At 32.1% G+C, this 27,229-nt stretch overlaps 1 protein-coding gene across 2 annotated transcripts in view; it reads right to left on the reverse strand.

Annotated features, from left to right (window-relative positions):
- SNTG1 (syntrophin gamma 1) overlaps positions 1-27,229 on the reverse strand; it is a 786,808-nt gene that overhangs the window by 121,127 nt on the left and 638,452 nt on the right. For both annotated transcript variants that reach the window (XM_031946419.1, XM_031946418.1), the window contains 2 exons: positions 7,870-8,022; positions 963-1,055 (listed from right to left, as the gene is read on the reverse strand). In XM_031946419.1, the coding sequence (XP_031802279.1) occupies positions 963-1,055; positions 7,870-8,022 (246 nt within the window). The remainder of the gene's footprint in view (positions 1-962; positions 1,056-7,869; positions 8,023-27,229) is intronic.

The following is a 27,229-nucleotide window of genomic DNA, read 5'->3' on the forward strand; positions in this document are numbered from 1 at the left end:
TTCATGCCATAATTTAGGATTAATTCTTTTATTTTAAGTCTTTGCCTGCTCTTAAACAATGGTAATAATGATAGCAAAAATATCAATGGTATGATTTTAATCATATGGAGGGGACATGCCACAAAACCAGATCAGTAATTAAGGCTTTAGTATGAAAGAATTTACTAGATCATTTTCTGAAAACAAGTTTTGACAAATAGCTAAGTTCAAATAGTGCAAAGACACCAGGTGCCTGATGCAATAGAAGGCTCTATTGCAGTGGTTCTCAAACTCTTTTTCTCAGTATCTTTACAGTATTAACAACTATTAAGAATATGTCCAAAGAGTTTTTGTTTATATGGGTTACATAATAGATATTTATCATAAATAGAAAAAAAATTAATTTTGAATTTGTAGACGCTCTGAAAGGATTTCAGAGACCCTCCAGTATTCATTGTACCACACTTGAAAATGGAATAAAGACTCAAATTGTTTATCTCTAAAATTTCTTCCAAATCAGAGATTCCATAAGTCTGAAATAGTGATTAGGAAGGTAAAAGCACAAAAAAACCTTATCATAAAAAAAATTACTTTTATGCCAGCAATTTTTATATAGTACAAGAGAAATAGTTTAGAGACATCTTTAAGGCAATTCTTATTACTGAGACACATTTTTTCCTTAGAATAAGGGAATAGCTCACTGAAGTGCAAATAACTACAATAATCATTTACTACATTTTGGATTTTAGCAGCATAAATACTTATTATCTTATCAGTTTTTATTTTGAATATTCTATAATCAGATTAAAACACTACTCAGCCCATTTTAACTAGAAAACAACCCCTTAGTTTATGCTATAACCTAGGGAACTGGCAAAAGATAATTGGCTATAAAATTATAAGAAAATGTTTTAAGTATATTTGTTAAAGTCCAAAGTCTGAATGCCTCCACCAATATTATTAGTCAGGAGTGAAAATTTTACCTTTGTTGCAGCATCGAAGCAGACAAATCCCATACTAAAGTCAATAGTTAGTCCCATTAGATGACTTTCCAATACACAGGCATAGGTCTTGCACTAGAAAGATTAAAAAAAAAAAGTTACTTTATATGAGAGAGATCTAAAGAGACTGTTCTGCCTCACTGCACAAAGCTGCTATAAGAATTGCTATATATTGACAGAATCATACTGAAGATATTTTTAATAAGTGGTATTTCTGATGCCTTTATGTTATAGTTTTTCTTAAACACTAATGAAAATTTTGTTTAAAATTCTATCATATTATGTAGTTTTGGGATCCTCTGATTCACCAAAATATACCCTGAAGCAAAGAAATATAATGGAATTCATGACTTGGTGAAAGGTCTATAATTTGAGCCATGTGCTAAACTGATATAAAGAGATGGCCTTTCATAGTTTTTGAACAGAAAACTATAAATATGTTGCTAATATAACTGTAGTCTAAGAATAACAAAAGAATGACCATTCTTACTTAGCAAGACCAATTTACAATCAATAACATTTTAATGAAGATGGAAGCATAACAAATCTCCTTCCATACACTCTAAATGTCTAATCTACATTGAATGTTTTCTTCACTATACCTTCTGAATTACTGAGAAAAAGATTTGCAAAATATACATTTCATCCAGTTAGCTATTACCATAACAAGAGAAATATTCTAGAGACATTTTTAAGAAAACCTTATCACTGAAATAGATATTTTTAAAAGTAAGAATTAGGAAATTAGAAAGTCAAACTTCATTACAAAAAAGTATTTGATTAAATTTGATAGGAGAAAAGCATGTAATACCATGCTAACTCCCATTATTTTCCTATTATAAGAATTGGAAGATATTTCCTATTGGTATAAAGAATGAACATCAAAGTTCCTATAAATTTAAGTACTTCATTGACATGTCTTCAGTTTAGTCAAAACACTCATCATTTCCTTCCCAAATTTCTTCAAATGTAATTCAGTAAAGAGGTGAAGTGTATATACTGACAATCTGAGTCTTAAACACAATTTGCCTAACTTCTTGAGTCTGCATTTTCTTTCTTGATTCTATTTGTATCTCTTCTATTTCATTATCTAGTATTTCCAGTCTAAAAACAAAAATGCCTTTTAAAATTAATCATGTAAGGGATAAGAATAGAGGGCACCATGCTCTATTTATATAATATGATGTATGATTATATTTGTGGACCAGTTGCTTTATTTGCATTTAAAAATGATCTATAGAGGAATCTTGACAATGACAGATAGTCTTATTTGGAGCAAAATAGAAAAAAAAAATAGTCACCAAATCTATTGTACTTCATGCTTCAGACCTGCATTACCAATTTTGACTTCATTAGAACTGAACATAGTTGATTTTTTAAAGTGCCACTACACTGTTCAGTCCTTGTAACACTTTGTAATACTATTTGAGGTTTTCTTTGCAAGGATCTTGAAATGAGTTGCTTTTACTTCACCAGCTAATTTAATAGATGAGGAACTAAGCAAACAATGTTAAGTCATTTGCCCAGGGTCACAGAATTAATAACTATGTGAAATCAAATTTGAACTTGGGTGTTCCTGATTCCAGGTTCTATGTGCTATCCACTGAGCTTCTCATACCACTGCATTACATTAATCAAGTTCTGTATTACCTAAATGGCTCCATTCATACAGGCCACGCTAAAACTTTTATTACTTATATGATCCTTACTTCCTAAAAAAGAAATTTCTTCAGTAATATATTTATGAATAACTTCCTCTTTATAAGTATAAACTCATTTACAACAAGCAAAAAGTGAACATAAAGTTACCCATTTGTTAAACAATAGCAACATTAAATAAAGGAAGATAATATCAATGACCCAGTTAAGGGATAGGGATTTGAGCTGTTATTTCCCTAATATTGAGCATTCTAGGTGTAGACATTCTCTTTAACATATAGATTTGTACCTTCTCTACAACTTATTTGCCTAGACAAGATCAGAAAGTTACTAGTCCAGGGCCACACCACAAGTCAGAAGCAGGGCTTAAACTCCTGGTCTCTTGGCCACGAGACTAGTTTTCTATTCATTATGTCACTCTATTTATCATGGTACAGTGAAATAAGGGCTAAATCTTGAGTCTGAGCACATGAGGTCAAATCCCAGCTCTATTGCTTTCTATCTGTGTAACTGTAGGAATCTCTCAGGCTTAAGTTTCTCATCTATAAAAATGAGAGGTTTAGACAACATGACCCTGTGATGTTCTGACTAAAACCCACTTTTGGAAATGCTTATTAGAAGCTTGCAATTTAATGATTATAATATAAACTCCTTGAAAACCAGACTTTTTTTTTTTTTTTTTTTGGTATATATCCCCAGCATCTAACACAGTATTTGGCACATAATATGCACTTCAATACTTGTTCATTGATATTTGCCCTAATTTCCATAGAATTGCTTTTTTAAATTTTGTTTTTGTCTTCTTACTTTTGAATTTTTAAGAATTAATATACTTATGATTTCCTTGTGAGGAAGTTTTTCTACCAGCACCTTCTCTGCAGCATACAAAATATTAGAACATTGTCTTTGGGTATTTAAAGATAAGTGATACATCACTTGATGTTAAAGTTGAAGCAATGGTTTTCTGACTCAGCAGCTAATTCTATATGTACTATATTACACCGTTTCTTACTTTAAATGGAACTAGGTGGCACAGTGAATAGAATGCTGGGCCTAGGATGAGTCAAGAAGCATTTATTAAACACTAACTTGGAGACACAGTTACAAAATATAAGTCCTGCCATCAAGACAATGTAACAATGTGATGTGATTATTGCATTATAATTGTTAAGAAAATATTTTTGCATATGTGTGTGTATATATGAACATATGTGAAAAATGGAAAGTAGATGGAAAATTATTTTAGAAAGGATGGAACTAAAGGGTACAGGAAGACAACAGTCAAAGGCTTTACATTCAAGAAATTTAAATTCTATCAGATAAGAAAATCTATCAATATATTAATATGATCTATAGAATAATTTTAGAGAAAAACACTGGAGTCAAGAGTGATTGGCAAAGACCTAATAGAGGAAAGATTGAGTTGAGTTTTGTAGAAATTTGGTAACTATCCTTCAGGAAAAATAGAGGACTTTCTTTCCTCTCCTCTCCACAAAAGAAAGTTAAAATAATTCTGTATGAAATAGATGACTAATTATTTCCTTGTACTCAAAACATTAATTTTAATGTACTTGAAAAAAATTAAATCTACTTGCAAAAAAATTCCTCTTGGTTTGAATTTGGGAGGATTTCTGAACAATATAAATGAAGAGCATAAAAAATATTAGTGATGATTGCATTTGGGGAATATCTGCTACCATTATTCAAATAGGTTTCAAATTATAATAGAAACATGATTTCTCTTTCAAAATCAATATCTAATTTACTCATTGCAATGTTTTAGAGAATTCACCTGAAATTTTCACATGGACTGACTATCTGTGCCCAACCTGTCATAAAGCATTCTGACCTTGTATTGGTCTGATAAGCTATACTCTGGGATGTAGTAGCTTGAATTTAGTCCTCTTTGAGAACAAAGGACAACAACTAGCTAATCACTAATTGATTTTTACTGCCAGCATTTAGCAAAGTATTTGACATGCAGTAGATAGTTAATACATGATTATTGACTGATTGATTAATAATAGGTACTATTATGTGATCTTAGGATATATAAAGATAGATTATGAGTGAAAAATATTTTAGTTTTCTTTCTGAGCAGATTGATTTCAGAAAAAATAGAAAAAGTGATAAAATAAAGTGCATGAGGATTAGTAGAGAGATAATAATCTTTCTATATTCCCATATAAAGGAAAATCCAAAATAAACATATTTTTAACAAGGAAAGATATCATTCATATTCTTCTTTACTCGTTTACTTTCCACTGGAACTTACTTTACTCATAGTCTTTATTTCCATATAAATTTCAGGGTCCTGAGGCTTTTGTGCATATGAAAAAACTAAACAGATAATCTTCAGTAGGTAGACATATTCAAATTCTTGCAATTTTAAAAGATTTTTTCTCCAAAAATGTAATAAAGTGAATTATATTTGATTACATATTTCTCATAGGAAAAAAAAAACACAAACAACATGAAACATGATAAATTCTAAATTAAAAAATAGATATTTCATTTCTCATTTCTACTGCACTCCAAGTGCAATGCATCTCAAATTGGCTTATGAATAATTCACCACCATAAGTACTTCTTGTAACAATTCAAAGCTTTATGCAGTTGCTCAGACCTAAAGCTTAGAGAATATGCACCACAGATCCAAAGTTTAGAAGAAATGAGACTCTCAAAATATTAACTTCCATTCAGGCAAACATTAAAAAAAAAATGACCCTATAGCCATTATATGGCCATTGATCTTTCTAAATGAAAACAATCAAAATGATAATTAAAGAGGCATGAAGGTGAAATAAATACATTCCCCTATCAACTTCTATTCAATTAAACATTATTACTAATGTAAAAAAAATTAGTGTTGAGATTTCATCCAAGATTCTAGGAGTAAGATATTATTTTAAAATAAAAGATTCTTCTACTTCAATTATTCAGAGTCAATTTTTTAAATTATATTTTGTATTAAAAATTAGCAAACATTGCAGTATGTTTAGGCTGTGTTAGGTTCTGAATAGTTTGTATAACAAAATGTTGTCACTGAAATAATCTTTCATTCCTAGTATATTTTTTCCACAGGTACATGAAGAAATGGGTAGAGTTAATATAGACAGACTGAAAAAGAACTGAAGCACTCTTATGCCACCTCTGCCATCATCCCTATTATACAACAATTGTTACACAATAGTTTTATACAAAGAGGTGAGTTGGAAAACATTGAAATATGTTTCATACTTAATCAAAAAATAATAATGATACTGGTTCTATGGGTTTATGACAAATAAATGTACTAAAGATACTGAAAAATTACTTCTGTGAGGTGTAAAGAAGATTTTTTTTTATGAAGTGAGAATTTCAATTCATGAGTTATACATTCTAGAACATCTATTCATGGCGATTGCTAGTATAATAAATTTGTTTGTTTAAATGACAGCAATCTTTTTGGATGGGTTTTCAAGGAAAGAAATTACTAGCAAATCTTACATCAAATACTCACTTTTCACAATGCCTAGAACACAGTAACTTTAGTTCTTTTTTTTCTTTTCCTCCTCCTTCTCTCCCTTGCTCCCTTCTTTCCTTCTTTGCTTTTTTTCCTTTTTTCCTTCCTTCTTTCCTTCCTTCCTTCCTTCCTTCCTTCCTTCCTTCCTTCCTTCCTTTCTTCCTTCCTTCCTTCCTTCCTTCTTCCTTCCTTCCTTCTTTCCTTCCTTTCTTTTTTTTTTCTTCCTATCTATCTATCTATTCCTGTTTACTCTTGGCTACCTTGAGGAAGACAAAAACATAAAGAAAGGGGCATTACACAACCAAATATATGTAGAAAGTTTTTTTTTTCCTTGAAAAAGCAAACATATTGTAAATATAATTGATGTCCATTAATTGGGGAATGATTAAACCAGTTGTGGTACACTGATGTCATGAAGATTTGTGAGATTTAAAAAATGATGAATTATGAAGGATTCATGAACTGCTGCAAAAGTAAATAAATAAAACAGAAAATAATGTATCTGGTCTTAAAGACAAAAGATCAATAAAAACCTCAGATTGACATAAAATGGCTGATTTTCTAGCACATATTAGTTCTATAAGTAGACCACAGAAATTTAGACAGATTTAATGTTTAAATCTGTGTGATTAACACATATAGATATAGACTTAAGTTTTTAACAACAATTGCATTATTCCTCACAGATTTCATTACAGAATGTGTAACTTGTTAATGGCATTGTACCTTCCCAGAAAGATATATTTGAAAAATTATCATTTTTATAGTTTAAATTTTAAAGTTCAAGTGTTTCTGCCCCATAAAATATTTAAGGTTTGTTAATAATAAAGTACCCAATCTCCCAATAGTCATGTTCTTAATCTATTATTATCTCAATTTGAAAATATTGATTCATTATTTTGTAATTCTATTTAAAATGCCTCATCACTCAGAATTTGTCTCTTTACCTAGGCTGGTCATTTCCATAGCAACTACATTGTCTTAGATGATTGTTTGTTTGTTGTTGTTGTTTTCATGTATAAACTGTTGATATACACTAATGTTTTTCACACAACAAATGTTTAGTAAATTCTATTTATTTAAGTTACTGGAAGTATGTAAACATGTATTACACAACCTCCTATCTACTCTCAGAAATCTCCATCAATACGACCTGCATCCAAAAAGAGAAATATGGTGACTGAATATGGATCAAAGCATACGATTTTCACTTTTTTGTTGTTTCCTTTTTCTTTCTCATGGTTTTTCCCCCATGTTCTGATTTTTCTTTCACATGATGTATATGGTATTATTTAGAGTGATTTAGATGTATAACCTATATCAAATTTCTTGCTGTTTTGGGAAATGGGATGGTAAGGAAATAAGAGGAAAAAAATTTGGAACTTAAAATTTTATAAAAACTATCTTTACATTTGTTAGGACAAATATAATACTAAAAAAATTTCTTTAAGCTATGTATCTTCTGGTACTTTTCCCCAGCTGCACAAATATTGAAGGGATAATGGTTAAATGATAAAATTGTTTTGTCTTCCTCAATTTATCTTCAATTCATTTTAATATAGTTTTAAATTTAATATTCAAATATTGCTTTTTATAAATTCAACTCTATAGCATACAGGAAAACATAAGATTCTTTGCTACAGGAAAATTCAACTTCTTAAATTAACTTTATTTCTTTTAAAATTAAAAGGTATTCCCTAAAAGAGGCACTCAATTGGTTCTTACCTGTATCCTTTCAACTTCTAAAAATGTTGCTGTTTGGAAGGCTTTCTCCCATTGAGCAAGGTCACACTCTAACTCCACTGAAAAGTAGAGGTCCTCTCCAGTTTCTGATTGAACCCCAAAGCAGTGTTTCCGACGGTCCAGTAGATCACTGTCCTGATGAAAACCTGAAGTTATATAATCTGGCATACATCAATTCATATTTCTTATATGACCATGCCTTAAATATAATTCTAGTAAAAACTAGGTAATCCAAAGAGAGAAATATTAAAGGATATCATGAAGTTTTTTTTTAAATATGTAAGCTAGTCAAATGTGTTATTTGTTGTTCCAAAATGTTTCAACTATGTGATTTTGAGTAAATCATTTTAGCTTCAGTTTTTTCATGGGTAAAACTGGGATGGAATTTCTATTTTAACTCATAGAAAGGATTATTGGAAGTATGAGATGAGATTTTGTATATCAAAGACTTTCATTTGTTTTTTAAACAATACCCCTGTCAAGTCATGTTCTCTTTCAGCACTTTATGCAATCATACTTGTTGAAAAAGGAGTTTCCCCACTAAGAAGTTCCTAATTTCATGAAAATCAGTAGTCCTGATTCTGAAATTTGGTCCCTATAAAATCTGATATACACATGGATTTATATCTGAAAAATAATGTGGAATTAAAGATAGAGAGCTGGTCTGAAAGTCAATGAGGACCTGTGTTCAGTTTTCATCTCTGATTACTGTCAAATTCTCAATCAGAACCCTAAGCAACTCGCTAAAAGAATAATTTATAGATTAAGAACCAAGGAGGCAGAGGGAGTTCCCTCATTCGTAGTTTCTTATATCAATGAAATTGGAGGTCTGGTAGGAAATCAAATTAAATAATCATTATTATTATTTATTAAAATAGTAATATCATCTCTAAAATAAAATTTTCAATCAGCTTTGATATAAGAAAGTAATTTGTCTGCACATAAAAGAAAATCAACAACATGTATCTATGAAATATTTTTTTTACTGTACTATTCAACTATTTTTCCAATAGTGTATAAGGTCTTTGACAGTAAACCTTGTACTTTGCTGCTACCTATAACTTATTTGAAGTCATAGAATTATATGCATTCAAAACACACAATTAAAAAAAAAATCACTGGAATGTTAAGTTCTTGTGGTGAAGGATTGAGTCATTCTTTATATCTCTAGTACAGTGATTAGCACATAATAGGCACTTAATAGATTTCAAATGATTCCTTTGAATCATTAAAATAGACACATCCTTCACTTTGGACAAAGCATATAAATGTCTGCCTCATATTTAATCATATTCTAATGTGCATTAAAGATTTTTGCTTCTCTTCCAGTGGAATGTGTGCTATTTGTGTGTAGGCATCGTGTCATTTTTCATCTTTGCTTTTCTAGCATACTGCTGAGCATAGTATATTGGACACTTAATGTATATTGAATTTAATTTTCTCCCAAAAAGTTCTTAAGGTTAAACTTTAGATAACCTAGTCTATAAATAATCAATATTTATCAAAAAATTAAACAAATCATCCCATTCTCTCATTATATGCAAGATAAAAAGATAAGAATTCTCCAATATTCCAGAAAAGTGATTGAGAATAGATTGAAGGAATAGACCCCCAAAATAGTCATCAATGGTTCTATGTCAACTTGCAAGGAGATAGATATCTTATGGATTGTACTTTTTTATTATAGCTTTTTATTTTCATAACATAAGCACAGATAATTTTTCAACATTAATCCATGCATAGCCTTGTGATTCAAATTTCCCCCTCCTTTCCCCCATTCCTCCCCTAGATGGTAAGCAAATAGATTGTACTTGATATCTACTCTTCTCTTGATATCTACTCTTCTACCCAGTATGGTAAGAATGTTGATTCCCTTGGCATAACTGAAATTTGTATTAGGCCAACAATTTGTGATAAAATGTTTTATATTTGTTTGTTTTCTTTTTAACTTGTTGGTAAAAAAAAACACATATGTTTTATTAACTTATTTTATTAATATATGTAACTATTAAATGTATGAGATCTCCAGAAAGGGCAGATAACCATGGAAAATTTGATAAGTAACTTCATCATTAGCTAGTTATTAGGTATCAATTAAGTTAACTGATATAATTAATTAATTGTTTACAGGTACTAATCAGAACTTGGGGAAAAAGAAGCTAAAGTCCCTTTACAATAGTTTAAACTTATAAGAAACTCACCAGTCTCTAGCCTCCAGCCTCCTCTTGAAATAGATATTCCCCAGCACCTATAGTTCAAGTATTGTGCTAGATACTTGACTTGCCAGGCACACACACTGCATTGGGAGACTTAACAATCTCTAATTAGCCTTAGAGGAATCTTGTCATTGAGTACTAGTATGAGATACACTTACTGAGAAGTCCATTGAAATCAGGTAGATAATATAAACTAAGGTTTGCACACATTGAATAATAAAATTTTATTTCTGGCATTGATTATTGTTAGTTTAATCAGTTCTTTGGTCACAGTAGTTAGCCACAAGTAATAGTAAATTAGTTTTGTGTGTGTACCGTATATTATGCTTGGGCTGATTCATATTCTCATGAATGAGGTGAAATTTGTATTTTAAATCTTCAGAGCATTTCATATGATGATTGATAAAAAGGTACTAGGGTTGCTAATCTCATAGAAGAGAAAACCAGGATAAGGCATAAGCATAGTAATCATCCTTCAGTATTTTAAGAACTGTGGCTTGTTTTGTTTTATTCCAGAGGACAGAACTAGGAGTAAAGGTTAGATGTTACAAAGAGGTAAATGTAAGCTGAACAGAAAGAAAATTTATTTAACAATTAGTCTATCCAAGGACCTATGAGGCTTCCTTCCTTTCACTAGATTTTTAAGCCAATATCTTGATTGCTAGGTTTCTAATATTGTAGAGCACAACTTTTTAAACTGCGTCATGACCCTATGTGGGATTTCATAACAATATATGGGGGTCATAAAATTATAATTTGTTATCAATAAATGTTTGATTTGTATACAATGTTCTATACATATGTTTTGTATGCTTGAGGTCATGTGCAAATGTTTTGGGCAAAAGGGGATCATTTGTGGGAAAAGTGTAAGAAGCCCTGTTGTAGAAGACATTTGAATAAAGATATGCATTGGATGAGATGGTCTCAAGTTATACCTTTTAACAATGAGATGACTTGATTCTGTAACATATCATTTACTAATACCATTCACAAGTCAACTAGTCATACTTCTAGATGGTTGCAAGATGTAAACTTTCTCCCTCTGCTATTTATCTTCATTTTATCCTCTATATAGCTTGTCTGTATATTGTTGTTTGCATGTAATATCTTCCCCATTAAACAAATGAACTCATGAGCAAGGACTGTCATTTATCTTTTTTTAATATCTCCACTATTTAGCATAGCACCTGGCACATTGTAGACACAATAAATATTTATTGCTATAAGGCAATGTGTGGGGAATAACATGTAGCTAGGAATAGGAAATAGGGATAAAGTAAATGCAAGGGCAAGGAGGACTTCTTTAACTAGAGTCTCCTGATACCACTGAAGGAGTAAAAAAAATATTGGCTAGTTGGTTCTAAAAGGCAAACTAATGGAAGCAGTTTTATCTGTAGCACTTTGAGATGGTTTATTTAAAAAAAAAAAGGATGCCACCTGTAAGTTAAGAAGAATATATCATTCAGTATTTTTTGATAATTTGGACTAAATAATGGATTTTAAAATGTAATGAAAATTACATCTGTAAAATAAGTGTTCTCTAACATTATTTAACCAAAGTATGCTCAAATATGTAATAGAACTGACAGATTGAAAAATGCCCGATCAGTTCTTTAACTCCTACTTCCAAGTCTGGTACTTTTCTTGATACTGATGATGATTCCCATATCTTCTTTGATAACTTTCTTGATAGCTGTTTTCTCCATCACTGATGCATTATGGTTATTACATATATTTTCCAAAAGTCTCTTTAAATGATAATACAGACATGCAACTGGACACTTTTAATAGAAGAACCTACAGCTTCATGGAAATATAAAAAACACATTTTATAGATCCTTTTAGCTTTTGTCACTTTTATCCTTTATTTTGATGCCCTTATTCTTCATTATACTCCATTACAAAAATCAATCTCATTTCTAGACAGAAAATATTAGCCTTATTTTTCATATCAAAAATTGTCTTGGATAATTTAAAAAAAATACTTTTGAGTTTAGATTTTTTTTTCTTTTTCAGTTCATTTTTATTTTCTAAAAATTCCATTATAATTTTTCTCATTACACTACCCCACTAAAGTATTAGTGAATTATATTTATATGGAACTTGCAAGTTTACAAAATATTTTACACAGACACTTTTAAGAAGGGAGAAAGATCTTTAAATGGGGAGATCTGTTTGATGGAGGTGGTGGTCAGAAACAAAATACTGGGGAGGAAGGAAGGGGGAAAGGAAAGAGAAAAGTGTAACTTGGGTTAAATAAGGTGGTGGGAAATAAAGAATTAGTCATTTTAACTGTGAATGTGAATGGGAGGAACTCTCCCATAAAATGAAAGTAGATAGCAGACTGGATAAAAGGCCAGATTTCTACAATGTGCTATTTATATGAAACACATTTAAAGCAGAGTGAAACATACAGAGTAAAGATAAAAGGCTGAAGCAGAATCTATTATGCTTCCAGCGAAGTGAAAAAAGCAGGGCTAGCCATCCTGATCTTAGATCAAGCAAAAACAAAGATAGATTTAATTTAAAGAGATAAGGAATGAAACTATATCTTCCTAAAGAGTAACATAGATAATGAAGTAATATCAACACTAAATATATATGCACCACATGGTAGAGCTTCCAAATTCCTAAAGGAGAAGTTATGAGAGCTGCAATAAGAAACAAAGAGCAAAACTATAGTAGTAGGGGATCTCAACCTTGCTCTCTCAGAAATAGGTAAGTTGAGTCACAACAGATAAGAAAGCAGTTAATGAGGTAAACAGAATTTTAGAAAAGTTAGGTATTATAGATCTTTGGAGAAAATTGAATGGACACAAAAAGGGGTACACTTTTTTTTCTCAGTGGTTCATGGAACCTATACAAAAATTGACCATATTTTAGGACATCAAAACCTCAAAATCAAATTCAGAAAAAAAAACAAAAAAGTAAATGCATCATTTTCAGATCATGATAAAATAAGAATCACATGCAATAAAGAGTCAGAGGAAAATTTAAACCAAAAATTATTTGGAAACTAAATAATCTTATTCTAAAAAGTGAGTGTGTGAAACTACAAATCATAAACACAATCAATAAATTCATCCAAAAAATGACAATAATGAGAAAATATGCCAAAATTTATGTAGCCAAAGCAATTTTTGGGGGAAGTTTTATGTCTATAGATGCTTACTTACTTGCATAAAATAGAGAAAAAAAAAGATTATTGAATTGAGCATCCAACTAAAAAAGCTAGAAAAAGAACAAATAAAATATCCCCCAATAGTACCAAACTTAAAATTCTGAAAATAAAAGGGATGATTAATAAAATTGAAAGTAAATTAAGAAAAAAAAATGCACCATTTTTATGGAAAAAAATAGATAAACTTTTAGTTAATTTGATCAAAAATAAAAGGAAAGAACAAAATCAAATTGTTATTATCAAAAATGAAAAAGATGACCTTTCCACTAATGATGAAAAAATTGAAGCAATAATTAGGAGCTAGTTTGCCCAAATATTTGCCCATAGATATAATCATCTAAGTGAAATGGATGAATATTTTAAAAAAATAGAGATTGCCCAGATAAACAAAGGAAACAAATTACTTAAATAGTCCCATTTTAGAAAAAGAAATTGAACTTGCTATTAGTTAACTATAGGGCCAAATTAATTTACATGTGAATTCTACCAAACATTTAAAGGACAATTAATTTCAATATTATGCAAACTCTTTGGAAAAATAGGGAAAGAAGAAATTCTTCCAATTTTTTTTTAATGATACAGACTTGATGCTGATATCTAAACCAAGTGGGGTCAAAACAGAGAAATAAAATTATACTCCTATTTCCCTAATGAATATTAATGCAAAAATCTTAAATGAAATATTAGCAAAGAAATTGCAGTAAGTTATTGCCAGGATAATATACCATGAGTGAGTAGTATTTGTACCAGGAATGCAGAGCTGGTTGAATATTAGGAAAACCATTAGCATAATTGATTATATCTATAACCAAACTAACAAAAATCACATTGTTATCTCAAAAGAAGCAGAAAAAGCATTTGACAAAATCTAACACCCATTCCTATTAAAAACACCAGAGAGTATAGGAATAAATGGAATTTTCCTTAAAATGATCACTAGCATCTATTTAAATCCATCAGCAAACATCAGATGTAATGGCAATAAACTAGAACCATTCCCAATAAGATCATGGATGAAACAAAGTTGTCCACTATCACCATTACTATTTAATATTTTATTAAAAATCTTAGCTTTCATAATAAAAGAAGAAAACAAGATTAAAGAAATTAGAACAGGTAAGGAGGAAACCAAATCATCACTCTTTGCAGATGATATGATGGTATACTTAGAGAACCTCATAAAATCAAAAACTACTAGAAACTATTTACAACTTTAGCAAAATTGCAGGATAGAAAATAAATGCACATAAACCATCAGCATTTTTAGATATTATTAACAAAGTTCAGCACCAAGAGATACAAAGAAATAACTCTAGGTAATATAAAATATTTGAGAATCTACTTGCCAAGGCAAAATTAGGAACTAGATGAACACAATTACAAAACACTTTTCACACGAATAAAGTCAAGCATCATCAATTAAAAAAATGCCAATGCTCATGGTTAGTCTGAGCTAATATAATAAAAATGACAATACTACCTAAATTAATCTACTTATTCAGTGCTATAACAATCAGATCCCCAAGAAATTCTTCACAGAGCCATAAAACATAATAACAAAATTCATCTGGAATAACAAAAGGTCAAGAAATTCAAGAGAATTAAATAAAAACAATGCATATGAAGGTAACCTACCTGTATCAAACCTAAAACTATATTATAAAACAGTGATCATCAAAACTAGTTGGTACTAGCTAAGAAAATGAATAGCCATTTACGGCCAAGATGTCAGAGTGGAGGCACACAGCTGTGTAAGCTCTGTGTTTTCTCTCAGAATTCATTTCATGACAAGTATCTGAATTAATGCCTGACTGAAAAAAAAAATCCCCACAAATAGTTACCAAGAGAAGACATCCTTGAAATTGGCCAGGAAAGGTCTGGTTTTGCTTGAGGGCAGGGACAGTTTTAGATTGGGCGCAGGCTGAGGGCAGGCAGCAGCAGCAGGAGCCGAGCAGACCGGAGGGGGGAATTGGGTGTGATCTCAGCCATCTCTGTGGGGAGAGCTTTGCTACAGGATTGGATACTTTGCCCTGGCAGCAAACCAGCAGACATGCAGAGAAGCTAAAAACACAGAGGGTGAATAATACAACCCCAACCAGCTGGAGTCTCTCGGGGACTTGGTCACCCTCCCCCACAGCATCTCAGCATGGTCTTAGAATCTCAGAGCTAGGTGCAGCACAGACATTGCTGTCCTAGTGCCTCATTGCTATTGGGCAAATAATGAATTCTTATCCCAAAAGTTAGGATCTTTGGGTTTGTCAAACACTAGATTGCTACAGTTGACTATTTTGTCTTAAGAGCCTATTCCACTGATCAACTAATCTATTTCTTAGCCAATACCAAATGGTTTTGGTGACTGCTGCTTTATAATATAGTTTTAGATCAGGTACAGCTAGGCCACCTTCATTTGATTTTTTTTTTCATTAATTCCCTTGAGATTCTTGATCTTTTGTTCTTCCATATGAATTTTGTTGTTATTTTTTCTAGCTCATTAAAATATTTTCTTGGAAGTCTGATTGGTATAGCACTAAATAAATAGATTACTTTAGGGAGTATTGTCATCTTTAATATATTCGCTCTGCCTATCCAAGAGCACTTAATATTTTTCCAATTATTTAAGTCTGACTTTATTTGTGTGGAAAGTTTTTTTTTTTTTTGTTTTTTTTTTTTTTTTTTTTTTTTTTTTTTTTTTTTTTTTTTTTTTGTAATTTTGCTCAGATAATTCCTGACTTTCCTTTGGTAGATAGATTCCCAAATATTTTATGCTGTCAACAGTTATTTTGAATGGAATTTCTCTTTGTATCTCTTGCTGTTGGATTTTGTTGGTGATGTATAAAAATGCTGAGGATTTATGTGGATTTATTTTGTAACCTGCAACTTTGCTAAAGTTATGAATTATTTCTAATAGCTTTTTAGTAGTATCTCTGGGGTTCTCTAAGTATACCATCATATCATCTGTAGAGCGATAGTTTGGTTTCCTCATTACCTACTCTAATCCCTTTAATCTCTTTCTCAATTCTTATTGCCGAGGTTAGCATTCCTAATACAATATAGAATGGTGTACCAGATCTAAAATAGTATTATAAAGCAGCTGTTACCAAAACCATTTGGTATTGGCTAAGAAATAGACCAGTTGATCAGTGAAATAAGTTAGGTCATAGGACAAAATAGTCAATAACATTAGTAATCTAGAGTTTGACAAACCCAAAGACCCCAGCTTTTGGGATAAGAATTCACTGTTTGCCAAAAACTGATAGGAAAATTGGAAATCAGTATGGCGGAAACTAAGCATTGACCCACACTTAACACCGTATACCAAGATAAGATCAAAATGAGTTCATGATCTAGGCATAAAGAATGAGATTATAAATAAATTAGAAGAACATAGGATAGTTTATCTCTCAGACATGTGGTGAAGGAAGGAATTTGTGACCAAAGAAGAACTAGAGATCATTATTGATCACAAAATAGAAAACTTTGATTATATCAAATTAAAATGCTTCTATACAAACAAAACTATTCAGACAAGATTAGAAGGGAAGTAATAAACTGGGAAAACATTTTTACCATCAAAGGTTCTGATAAAGGTCTCATTTCCAACATACATAGAGAATTGACTCTAATTTACAAGAAATCAAGTGATTCTCCAATTGATAAATGGTTAAAGGATATGAACAGACAATTTTTTCTTGAAAAAATAGAAATAATTTTTATCCATATGAAAAGTTGCTCCAAATCATTATTAATCAGAGAAATACAAATTAAGACAACTCTGAAATACCACTACATACCTGTCAGATTGGCTAGGATGACAGGAAAATATAATGCTGAATGTTGGAGGGGATGTGGGAAAACTGGGAAACTGATGCGTTGTTGGTGGAGTTGTGAACGAATACAACCATTCTGGAGAGCAATTTGGAATTATGCTCAAAAAGTTATCAAACTGTGCATACCCTTTGATCCAGCAGTGTTACTACTGGGTTTATACCCCAAAGTGATCTTAAAGAAGAGAAAGGAACCTGTATATGCAAAAATGTTTGTGGGAGCCCTTTTTGTAGTAGCTAGAAACTGGAAATTGAATGGTTGCCAATTATTTGGAGAATGGCTGAATAAGTTATGGCATATGAATGTTATGAACTATTATTGTTCTGTAAGAAATGACCAGCAGGATGAAAATAGAGATTCCCAGAAAGACTTATATGAACTGATGCTGAGTGAAATGATCAGGATCAGGAGGTCATTACATACTTCAACGACAATGCTATATGATTATCAATTCTGATGGACATGGATTTCTTCAATAATGAGATGGACCAAATCAGTTCCATTTGTTCAATAATGAAGAGAGCCAGCTACACCCAGCAAACGAACCATGGGAAATGAGTATGAAGCACAACATACCATTTCCACTCCCTCTGTTTTTTTCTGTTTGCATTCTTAATTTCCTTCTTAGGTTATGTTTACTTTACGTCTAAGTCCGATTTTTCTCATGCAGCAAAATAACTGTGTGTGTGTGTGTGTGTGTGTGTGTGTGTGTGTGTGTGTATTGTATTTAACATCTACTTTAACATATTTAACATGTATGGGTCTACCTGCCATCTAGGGAGGGGGGTGAGGGGAAGGATGGGAAAAGTTGGAACAGAAGGTTCCAAGGTTACAAGGGTCAATGCTAAAAAATTAACCGTGCATATATCTTGTAAATAAAAAGCTATCATACAATTAAAAAAAGTAAATAAAATATTATGAATTATCACAGGCTAGCAGATCCCTATTTTGTTTCATCAGCCTAATTACTACAAATTGTATAATAAAATATGAAAGTTTATCTAGTTTCTCACTATTCTCAGCAAGCTTTTCATCAGATTTGAAAGAACTCATTGTCACTTATCAATTTAATTCCCATGAAAGGCTTATGGTAAAACATTTGAAACATTTTAAATTGTTAAAATAAAAGCCAACAAAAACAAAAAAAGTAGATCTTTTCTATCATAAACAAGATATTTGCAAAGTCATGCAAATGAATTTATGGATCTGGTGATGTCTACATTTAATACTTGTAATCAATAATGACTTTTTTAGAAATATGCATATGATTATTTGATAAAAAATTCTATTATTTTAGATGATTTAGTAGCCGCTTTACCAAGATAACTACTAAGCATCATTAACATTGTTCCCATATAAATATTTATATTAATTTAAAATGGTGAGAGTCATGAAATATCAAGAAAACAAGTCTGCCATAATTTATGAATTAGTTTCATATAAATACCAGAAACTTTTCAATATGAATCATAAGACATATAAAACAATATTGCAGCAATATTAATAGTAATAATATGACATACATTTTTATGCAGTTAATAATTTTATGATTAATTTAGGTTCTGGCATGTTTTCTTGATTTTAGAAATGTAGAATTAGAGACATTGAATCATACCTGATGAAATTGTAAGGGTGAGATTTGTGTTGCAGAAAAATATCAAAATTTGAGATCTAGTCAGTCTGATTGCATATGTAAAGTGATTTGGGACTAAATTAATTGACTATAAAGAATTGTAATCAAAGTTTTTTTTTTTTCTTTTTATATATGTACAACTTGAAAGCCAATGAAATGGTTCCATTTCATGGTGATTTAATGATAAAAGATTATTTATTTTCCCCAGACACATTTGCAATAGGACTATTGCTTCAAGCTCTACCTTTGAAGTGATATTTTGAAATAATTAAAATATAATTTCAAAAATTAATATTAGTTTTTTTTTTCTTAGACTCACTACTGTCAAAAGAACCATCACGTTAAGCTATCATGTATAAGTAACATATCTTATGGTTTGAAACAAAATAAAATCCACAATTTGAAAATGAAGTCATTTTCAAATAAAATTTTAATTTCAAAATAAAATATCTGGTTTAGGATATTAAAAACTAACTAAAAGTATTCTCAAGTTACTAACTTGCCAAATCTGTAAGAAAATCTGTATGACTATAGTGTAATACAATTTCTTTTGTATGCCTTGGAGCTTGATATTATTAATTTTTATGATCCCACACTTTGTACATGGAAACTTGGCAAGTAATTTAACTATCTGCCAAATACTTAGTTCATCAGAACATTGCAGTTGCCTGACCATGCTAGAGAAAGGAATTAGATTTATAACAATTTATGAGTAACATTATTTTTATGCTCCTATATGCTCAACCATTTTGCTTCCCTTTAAATACCAAAAGAAATACAGAGCATGAAATGAAGTTCCCATTATGGATAGTAGCTGGATATATGAGAAAGAAGAAATAGACAAGAATAACAAGTATTTTGAAGGGCTTGGCATCTTCAGATATGTAAGTTACATACAATGCCTGAGAATGTTTGATTTTTTTTTTTTTTCATGTGGCAATTGGGTTTAAATGACTTGCCCAAGATAACACAGCTAGGAAGTGTTACGAGTCTGAGGCCAGATTTGAACTGAGGTCCTCCTGACTTCAGGGCTGGTGCTCTATCCATAGCACCATCTAGTTGCCCCTGAGAATATTTGATTTGACTCTAAAATTGGCAGAATTGTCTGGATTGAGATGCATGCTTTACACAAGATTTTTTTTTTCATGAGATGTTTCTAGTATTGTCTCATACTTATTAAAAGCAGTTATTATGAGAGCAATGGATAACCTTGACACTTGTGATTAGGGCTACATGTATCCAGAATATTTAAGGGTAGTAGATAATATAAATATTACTGAAATATTCTTTAGTAAGTAAATTCAAATAAATACAAGTTTACCTAAAATATGAAATATAAATACCTATGCTTGTTCAATAAATTTACATTTAAATTCATTTCAAAAGTAAATAATTATTGAATCAAAATAGTTATTTGGGTATCTGAGTTGTTTCGAAGACTTGCAGAGAAAGTATATATCAGTCTCTTAATCTAGGAGCTACATTTACAAATGAACTCTGAGAACTAGAATCTAATTTTGCTATTTTAAATACTATAATCATTTTTCTGTTTCTCTTTCTAGTTCTCATCAGGGATTCTTGAAATTTTTCATTTACTTTCTTTTACAGAATTCTAGTGTACTACTTTCACTGAATTATTTCACAAAAATCTTCTGGTCTCTGTTTTTCTCTGTCTCTGTCTCCATCTCTGTCTCCCTATCTCTGTCTCTCTGTATTCCTTTACATTTGCCCATTTTAATTGCCTTGACTTGAAGACAGATGACCTAGGTTCAAATTCTAGTGCCATCACATATTACTTATATGACCTTCTGCAATTCATTTAGCCTTTCTCAAATTCAGTTCCTTCATCTTTAAAGAAAGTTTGACTTGATGTGTAAGTTTCTTTTCAGCTTGAAATCTATGATACAGGATCATATTATTTGTGTGCGTTGATTTACATAAACATTGTCCTGCTAAGACATTCAATTTGCTTCCAGTTTTATTTTTAATTACTGGTAATTCTCCTATTTAAAATATTTAAATCTCCATAATGATGGAATTACTTGGTCAAAAGGTATCATTTGTATAACCTTTACTGTATGTTTATTGCCAGATATATCTCCAAAAGCCTGTACATGTTAAAAGTCAACACAGTTAATATATTTTGTGAAGCACTTACTGACTAGGATTTCTGTTCATAGCTGAGATCTTGAGCGGGGATTGCAGGGAGACGGGGATGTAGCTGCTGCAAAGTATGTTTTAGGAGAGTTTTCCATTGCTGACTAACTAGCAGCAACCAAGTAACAGTAAGTTCTTATCCCAAAAGCTAGGATCTTTGGGTTTGTCAAAGACTAGGTTGCTATATTTGTTGACTGTTTTATCCCTTGAACCTAATCTATTCCACTGATCAACTAATCTATTCCTTACCCAATACCAAATAGTTTTGGTAACTGCTGCTCTATAATATAATTTTAGATCTGGTACAGCTAAGCCACCTTCATTTTATTTTTTTTCATTAATTCCCTTGAAATTCTTGACCTTTTGTTTTTCCATATAAACTTTGTTGTTATTTTTTCTAGGTCATTAAAATAGTTTTTTGGGAGTCTGATTGGTATAGCGCTAAATAAATAGATTAGTTTAGGTAATATTGTCATCTTTATTATATTTGCTCGCCCTATCCAAGAGCATTTAATATTTTTCCAATTGGTTAGATCAGACTTAATTTGTGTGAAAAGTGGTCTGTAATTTTGCTCATAAAGTTTCTGATTTTCCCTTGGCAGATAGATTCCTAAATATTTTAGATTATCAGTAGTTACTTTAAATGGAATTTCTCTTTGTACCTCTGACTGTTGGATTTTGTTAGTGATATATAAGAATGCTGATGACTTATGTGGGTTTATTTTATAACCAGCAACTTTGCTAAAGTTGTGGATTATTTCTAATAACTTTTTAGCAGAATCTCTGGGATTCTCTAAGTATACCATCATGTCATTGGCAAAGAGTGATAATTTGGCTTCCTCATTGCCTATTCTTATTCCTTTAATCTCTTTCTCAGCTCTTATTGATATAGCTAGCGTTTCTAATACAATATTAAATAGTAACGGTGATAGTGGGCAACCTTGTTTCACTCCAGATTTTATTGGGAATGGTTGCAGTTTGTCTCCATTACATATGATGCTTACTGATGGTTTAAATAGATGCTGCTGATTATTTTAAGGAAAAGTCCATTTATTCCTATACTCTCAAGTGTTTTTAATAGGAATGGATGTTGGATTTTATCAAATGCTTTTTCTGCATCTATTGAGATGATCATATGGTTTTTGTTAATTTGGTTATTAACATGGCCAATTATAGTGATAGTTTTCCTAATAATGAACCAGCCCTGCATTCCTGGTATAAATCCTACTTGATCATAGTGTATTATCTTGGAGATGATTTTCTGTAGTCTTTTTGCTAATATCTTATTTAAGATTTTAGCATCAATATTCATTAGGGAGATTGGTCTATAATTTTCTTTCTCTGTTTTCAGCCTACCTGGTTTAGGTATCATTACCAAGTCTGTGTCATAGAAGAATTTGGTAGGACTCCTTCATTCCCTATTTTATCAAATAATTTATATAGCATTGGGGCCAATTGTTCTTTAAATGTTTGCAAAATTCACATAGTAAACCACATCTGGTCCTGGGGATTTTTTCTTAGGGAGTTGTTTAATTGCCTGTTCTATTTCTTTTTCTGAAATGGGACTATTCAAAGCAATTTACTTCCTCTTCTAGTTGTCTGGGAAGTCTGTATTTTTGGAGGTAGTCATCCATTTCACTTAGGTTATCAAATTTATTGGCATAAAGTTGAGCAAAATAACTCCTTATTATTTCTCTAATTTCCTCTTCATTGGTGGAAAGTTCTCCCTTTTCATTTTTAAGACTACTAATTTCATTTTCCTCCCTCCTTTTGCTAATCAGATTTACCAAAGGCTTATCTATTTTATTGGCTTTGTCATAGAACCAACTCTTAGTTTTATTAATTAGTTCAATAGTTTTTTTACTTTCAATATTTTTAATTTCTCCTTTTAATTTTAGAATTTCCAATTTAGTATTTGATTGGGGTTTTTTAATTTGGTCTTATTTTAGTTTTTTTTAGTTGCAAGCCCAATTCATTAATCTTTTCTTTCTCTGTTTTATTCAAGTAAGCCTCTAAGGATATAAAATTCCCTCTTATTACTGCTTTGGCTGCATCCCACAAATTTTGGTATGATGTCTCATCATTGTCATTATCTTGAGTGAAATTATTAATTGTATCTATAATTTGCTGCTTCACCTAATCATTCTTTAAGATGAGATTGTTTTAGTTTCCAATTACTTTTTGGTCTATTTCCCCTAACTTTTTGTTGAATGTAGTTTTATTGCATCATGATCTGAAAAGAAAGCATTTACTATTTCTGCTTTCTTGCATTTAATTTTGAGGTCTTTATGTCCTAATATATGGTCAATTTTTGAATAGGTTCCATGAACTGCTGAGAAGAAAGTATATTCCCTTCTATCTCCATTTAATTTTCTCCAAAGATCCAACATACCTACTTTTTCTAATATTCTATTTACTTCTTTAATTTCTTTCTTATTTGTTTTGTGGTTTGATTTGTCTAATTCTGAGAGTGCAAGGTTGAGATCTCCTACTATTACAGTTTTGTTGTCTATTTCTTCTTGCAACTCTCTTAACTTCTTTAGGAAGTTGAGTGCCATACCACTTGGTGCATATATGTTTAATATTGATATTGCTTTGTTGTTTATGCTACCCTTTAGCAGGATGTAGTTTCCTTCCTTATCTCTTTTAATTAGATCAGTTTTACTTTTGCTTGATCTGAGATAAGGATGGCTACCCTGCTTTTTGACTTCACCTGAAGCATAATAGATTTTGCTCCAGCCTTTTACCTTTACTCTATATGTATCCCCCTGCTTTAAATGTGTTTCTTGTAAACAACATATTGTAGGAGTTCTGACTTTTGATCCAGTCTGCTATCTGCCTCCTCTTTATGGGGAGTTCATCCCATTCACATTTACGTTAGAATTACTAAATCTGTATTTCCTGCCATCCTAATAACCCAGATTGTAGCTTTACTTATTCTTGCCTCCCCAACCCCTCTTTCCCCTTTTAAACTTATGTACCCCTCTTGTATCATGATACTTATGCACTTTATAATCCCTCCCTCCCCCCTTTGAGTCTTTCCCCCTTCCTTCCCTTATTACTCTTTTCTTTTACCTTTTCCTCTCCCCTGTTTTAATGAGGCGAGAGAGAATTTTCTCTAAACAAATGTCAATTATTTTTCTTTGAGCCAACTCTGATGAGAGTAAGATTCACACAATGTTCCTCCCCTCTCTAAATTCCCTCAGATATGATAAGTTTCCTTAGCCTCTTTGTGGGATGTGGTTTCCCTCTTTTTATCCCTCCTTCCCACCTTATTCTGCCATCATCCCTTTTCCATATCTACTTCCCTTTTTTATGTTATATCAGTATAATCAAATTATACATGTATTCTTTTTGTATATCCACAACAAAAATACAATTCTCAAGATTTATTTTTACCTTTTCTGCATCTCTTGAGTTCTATGCTTGGAGACCAAATTTTTTGTTTAGTTCTGGTTTTTTCTTCAGAAACAAAAGGAATTCATTTGTTTCATTAAATGTCCATCTTCTTCCCTGGAAGAAAATGCTCAGCTTAGCTGGGTAGTTTATTCTTGGCTGCATCTCAAGTTCTTGTGCCTTTCGGAATATCATATTCCAGGCCCTTCTTTCCTTTAATGTAGAGGCAGCCAGATCTTGGGTGATCCTTATTGTGGCACCTCAGTATTTAAATGGCTTTTTTTTGGCTGCTTGTAAAATTTTTTCCATAATCTGATAGTTCTGAAATTTTGCCACAATATTCCTTGGGGTTTTTATTTTAGGGTTTCTTTCAGAAGGTGTTCGATGAATTCTTTCAATGCCTATTTTACCTTCTGATTCTATTACATCTGGGCAGTTCTCTTTGATGATTTCTTGTAAAATAGTATCTAGGCTCTTTTTTTCATCATAGTTTTCAGAAAGTCCAATAATCCTCAGATTATGTCTCCTAGATCTATTTTCCAAGTCTGTCGTTTTACAAGTAGATAATTCATGGTTTTTTCCAGTTTGTCATTTTTTGTTTTTGCTTGACTGATTCTTGCTGTCTCAATGCATCATTAGTTTCTATTTGTTCAGTTCTAATTTTTAAAAGAATTATTTTCTTCATTAGCTTTTTTACTTCTTTCTGTATATGTCCAATTGAGTTTTAAATGTATTGTTTTGGTCTGTGGAATTTTTTTCCATTTCACTAATTTTTTTTTTAGTGAAATATTTTCTTTTTCCAATTCACAGATCCTACTTTCTTGGGTGTTCTTTGTCTTTTCCAATTCACGGATCCTACTTTCTTGCTAGTTCTTTGTCTTTTCCAATTCACAAATCCTACTTTCTAGTGAATTCTTTATTTTTTCCAATTCACAATTCTTATTTTCCTGAGATTTTTTTACTTTTTCCAATTCGTGTTTTAGGAAGTTGTTGCTCTCTTGTAAGGCTTCTCTTTCCTTTCCCCATTTATCTTCTAACTCTCTTTTGAGACTTTTAATGGTCTCTTCTATGAGAGCATCATGTAAGGAGGACAGTCTGATGCATTTTTGCTGTTTGAGGTCTCTTCAGGTTTGCTCACCTGCTCTTTTTCTGCATAGAAGCTGTCGATCATTCTTTTCATCTTTTTATTCATGTTTTAAAGCCTTTAGGGTAGGTCTCCTAGGCAAGGGGGTTACCAGCTTCCTCTGCAGAGCAGGGAAAGATTTAAACCGATTTCCGGCTCCAAGGTATGGGAGTGCTCTGAGTGAGAGTTTTCCCTTCCCCCAACAGGAAGTGGATTCAGCACTGGCCCAGCTATCAAACGGCTTAGTAGGGCTGAGTGGATTAGCGATTGCCCTTGGCTAGAGACTAAGGGGTGAAAGTGTCACTGCCCCAGGCCGGAGCCTCTTGTGGGACTGTGAGTATTAGCAGCTGACCGCAGACCGCCCCGAACTCTGCCCCAGTGTCTCTGCCCAATGCAAATCGGCCCTGGAAAAGCTCTATGGCCCCAAGCCGAGTTCCCCACTGCACAGATTGGAGGCTAACCCGGGCTGGGTCCTCCTGCTGTGTAGGATCACAACTGCCCCAAAGAAAAGCCTGTACTGCGGGTTGGGGCTGTGCTTGTGCTGAGATCTGTGCTTTCACCCTCGGTTTGAGACTCTCCTCGGAACCTAATTTCTTTCCCCCTTTGAGCCGATCTCCCCCTTGGCCCCGGAACCAACCTTTTTTGGCGAGACTGCAGATTTTCTTTGGCCAGTGAGTTGTTCTACTTCTTATCTTTACGAATTGTAGCAGTCAAGACTATTTTTGAGGCTCGATATAATATTGATAAAGAGGGTAAGAGAAGAGCTTAGAAAGTGGCGTGTGTCTTCTCTGCCATCTTGGCTCCGCCCCCTTTGCATTAATTTCTGTTACTTGTTATGTTACAACTTTTTTTTAAGTTATTGCCTGAGAAACTTATGACAATTTTCACTGTGATCCACAATTATGTTAATCCTGATTATATTTATCTTTGTCCTGATTGTATATCAATCCATCAATCTAATTAATTATAGATACGTGATCCAGGGAAGGCAAATATTTCAAGGATCAAAGCAGGTAGTGATAATTGTAAAATTATAAATAATACATTTACTGTGTGATAAGGCTTATTTTTAATAAATTTACTTGGCTTTGATAAGACTTAACTGAGCTGGGGGGCAGAGCCAAGATGACAGAGAAGACACATACTTCTTTCTGAGTTCTCCTACTACCCTCACATTAATTACAAAATTCAGCCTCTTAAATAGTGTTTGACTGGCAGAATCCACAAATATTGGGAGTGAAGCAAATTACCAGCAGAAGATAATTTCAAAGATCACCAGAAAAGGTTTGTTTTGATTGGGCGCAATCACAGAAGGAGACCAGGAGCAGGTGTGGTGGGAGGGCATGGATGCAGAGCATGGAGGCCAGCAGATGCTGAGCAAACTGGGGATGGGGTTGGGGGAGATCCTCCAGGGATGATTCCATCAGACTGTTGGCTACTCTGCCCTGGTTGCAAGCCAGTAGATAAGCAGAGAAGTTAAAAACATCCAACACAAATGCAAAAGGTAAAGAGTGAACCCCAAAGCTATGGAGTCTCAGGGGACTTGGTTACACCTACCAGCATTGGAAGAGACTCAGTGAGATCCCAGGGCAGCCATTGTAGTTTCTTGGTCTATAGAGAAAGCTTGGAACCTTCTTGCCCTAAAAGCAGATCACACTTTTTTTTTTTTAAATGAGTAAAAAGGCAAAGCTAGCTCTAACTATAGACAGCTTCTATAGTGAAAGAGAAGAACATATTTCAAACTCTGAGGAGACTAAAAGCAGATTGTTTCTATATTAAGCCCCAAGGGGTGATATAATCTGATCCACACC

This window comes from Sarcophilus harrisii, chromosome 1 (assembly GCF_902635505.1).
Source record: "Sarcophilus harrisii chromosome 1, mSarHar1.11, whole genome shotgun sequence".
In the NCBI taxonomy this organism is placed as follows: Eukaryota; Metazoa; Chordata; class Mammalia; order Dasyuromorphia; family Dasyuridae; genus Sarcophilus; species Sarcophilus harrisii.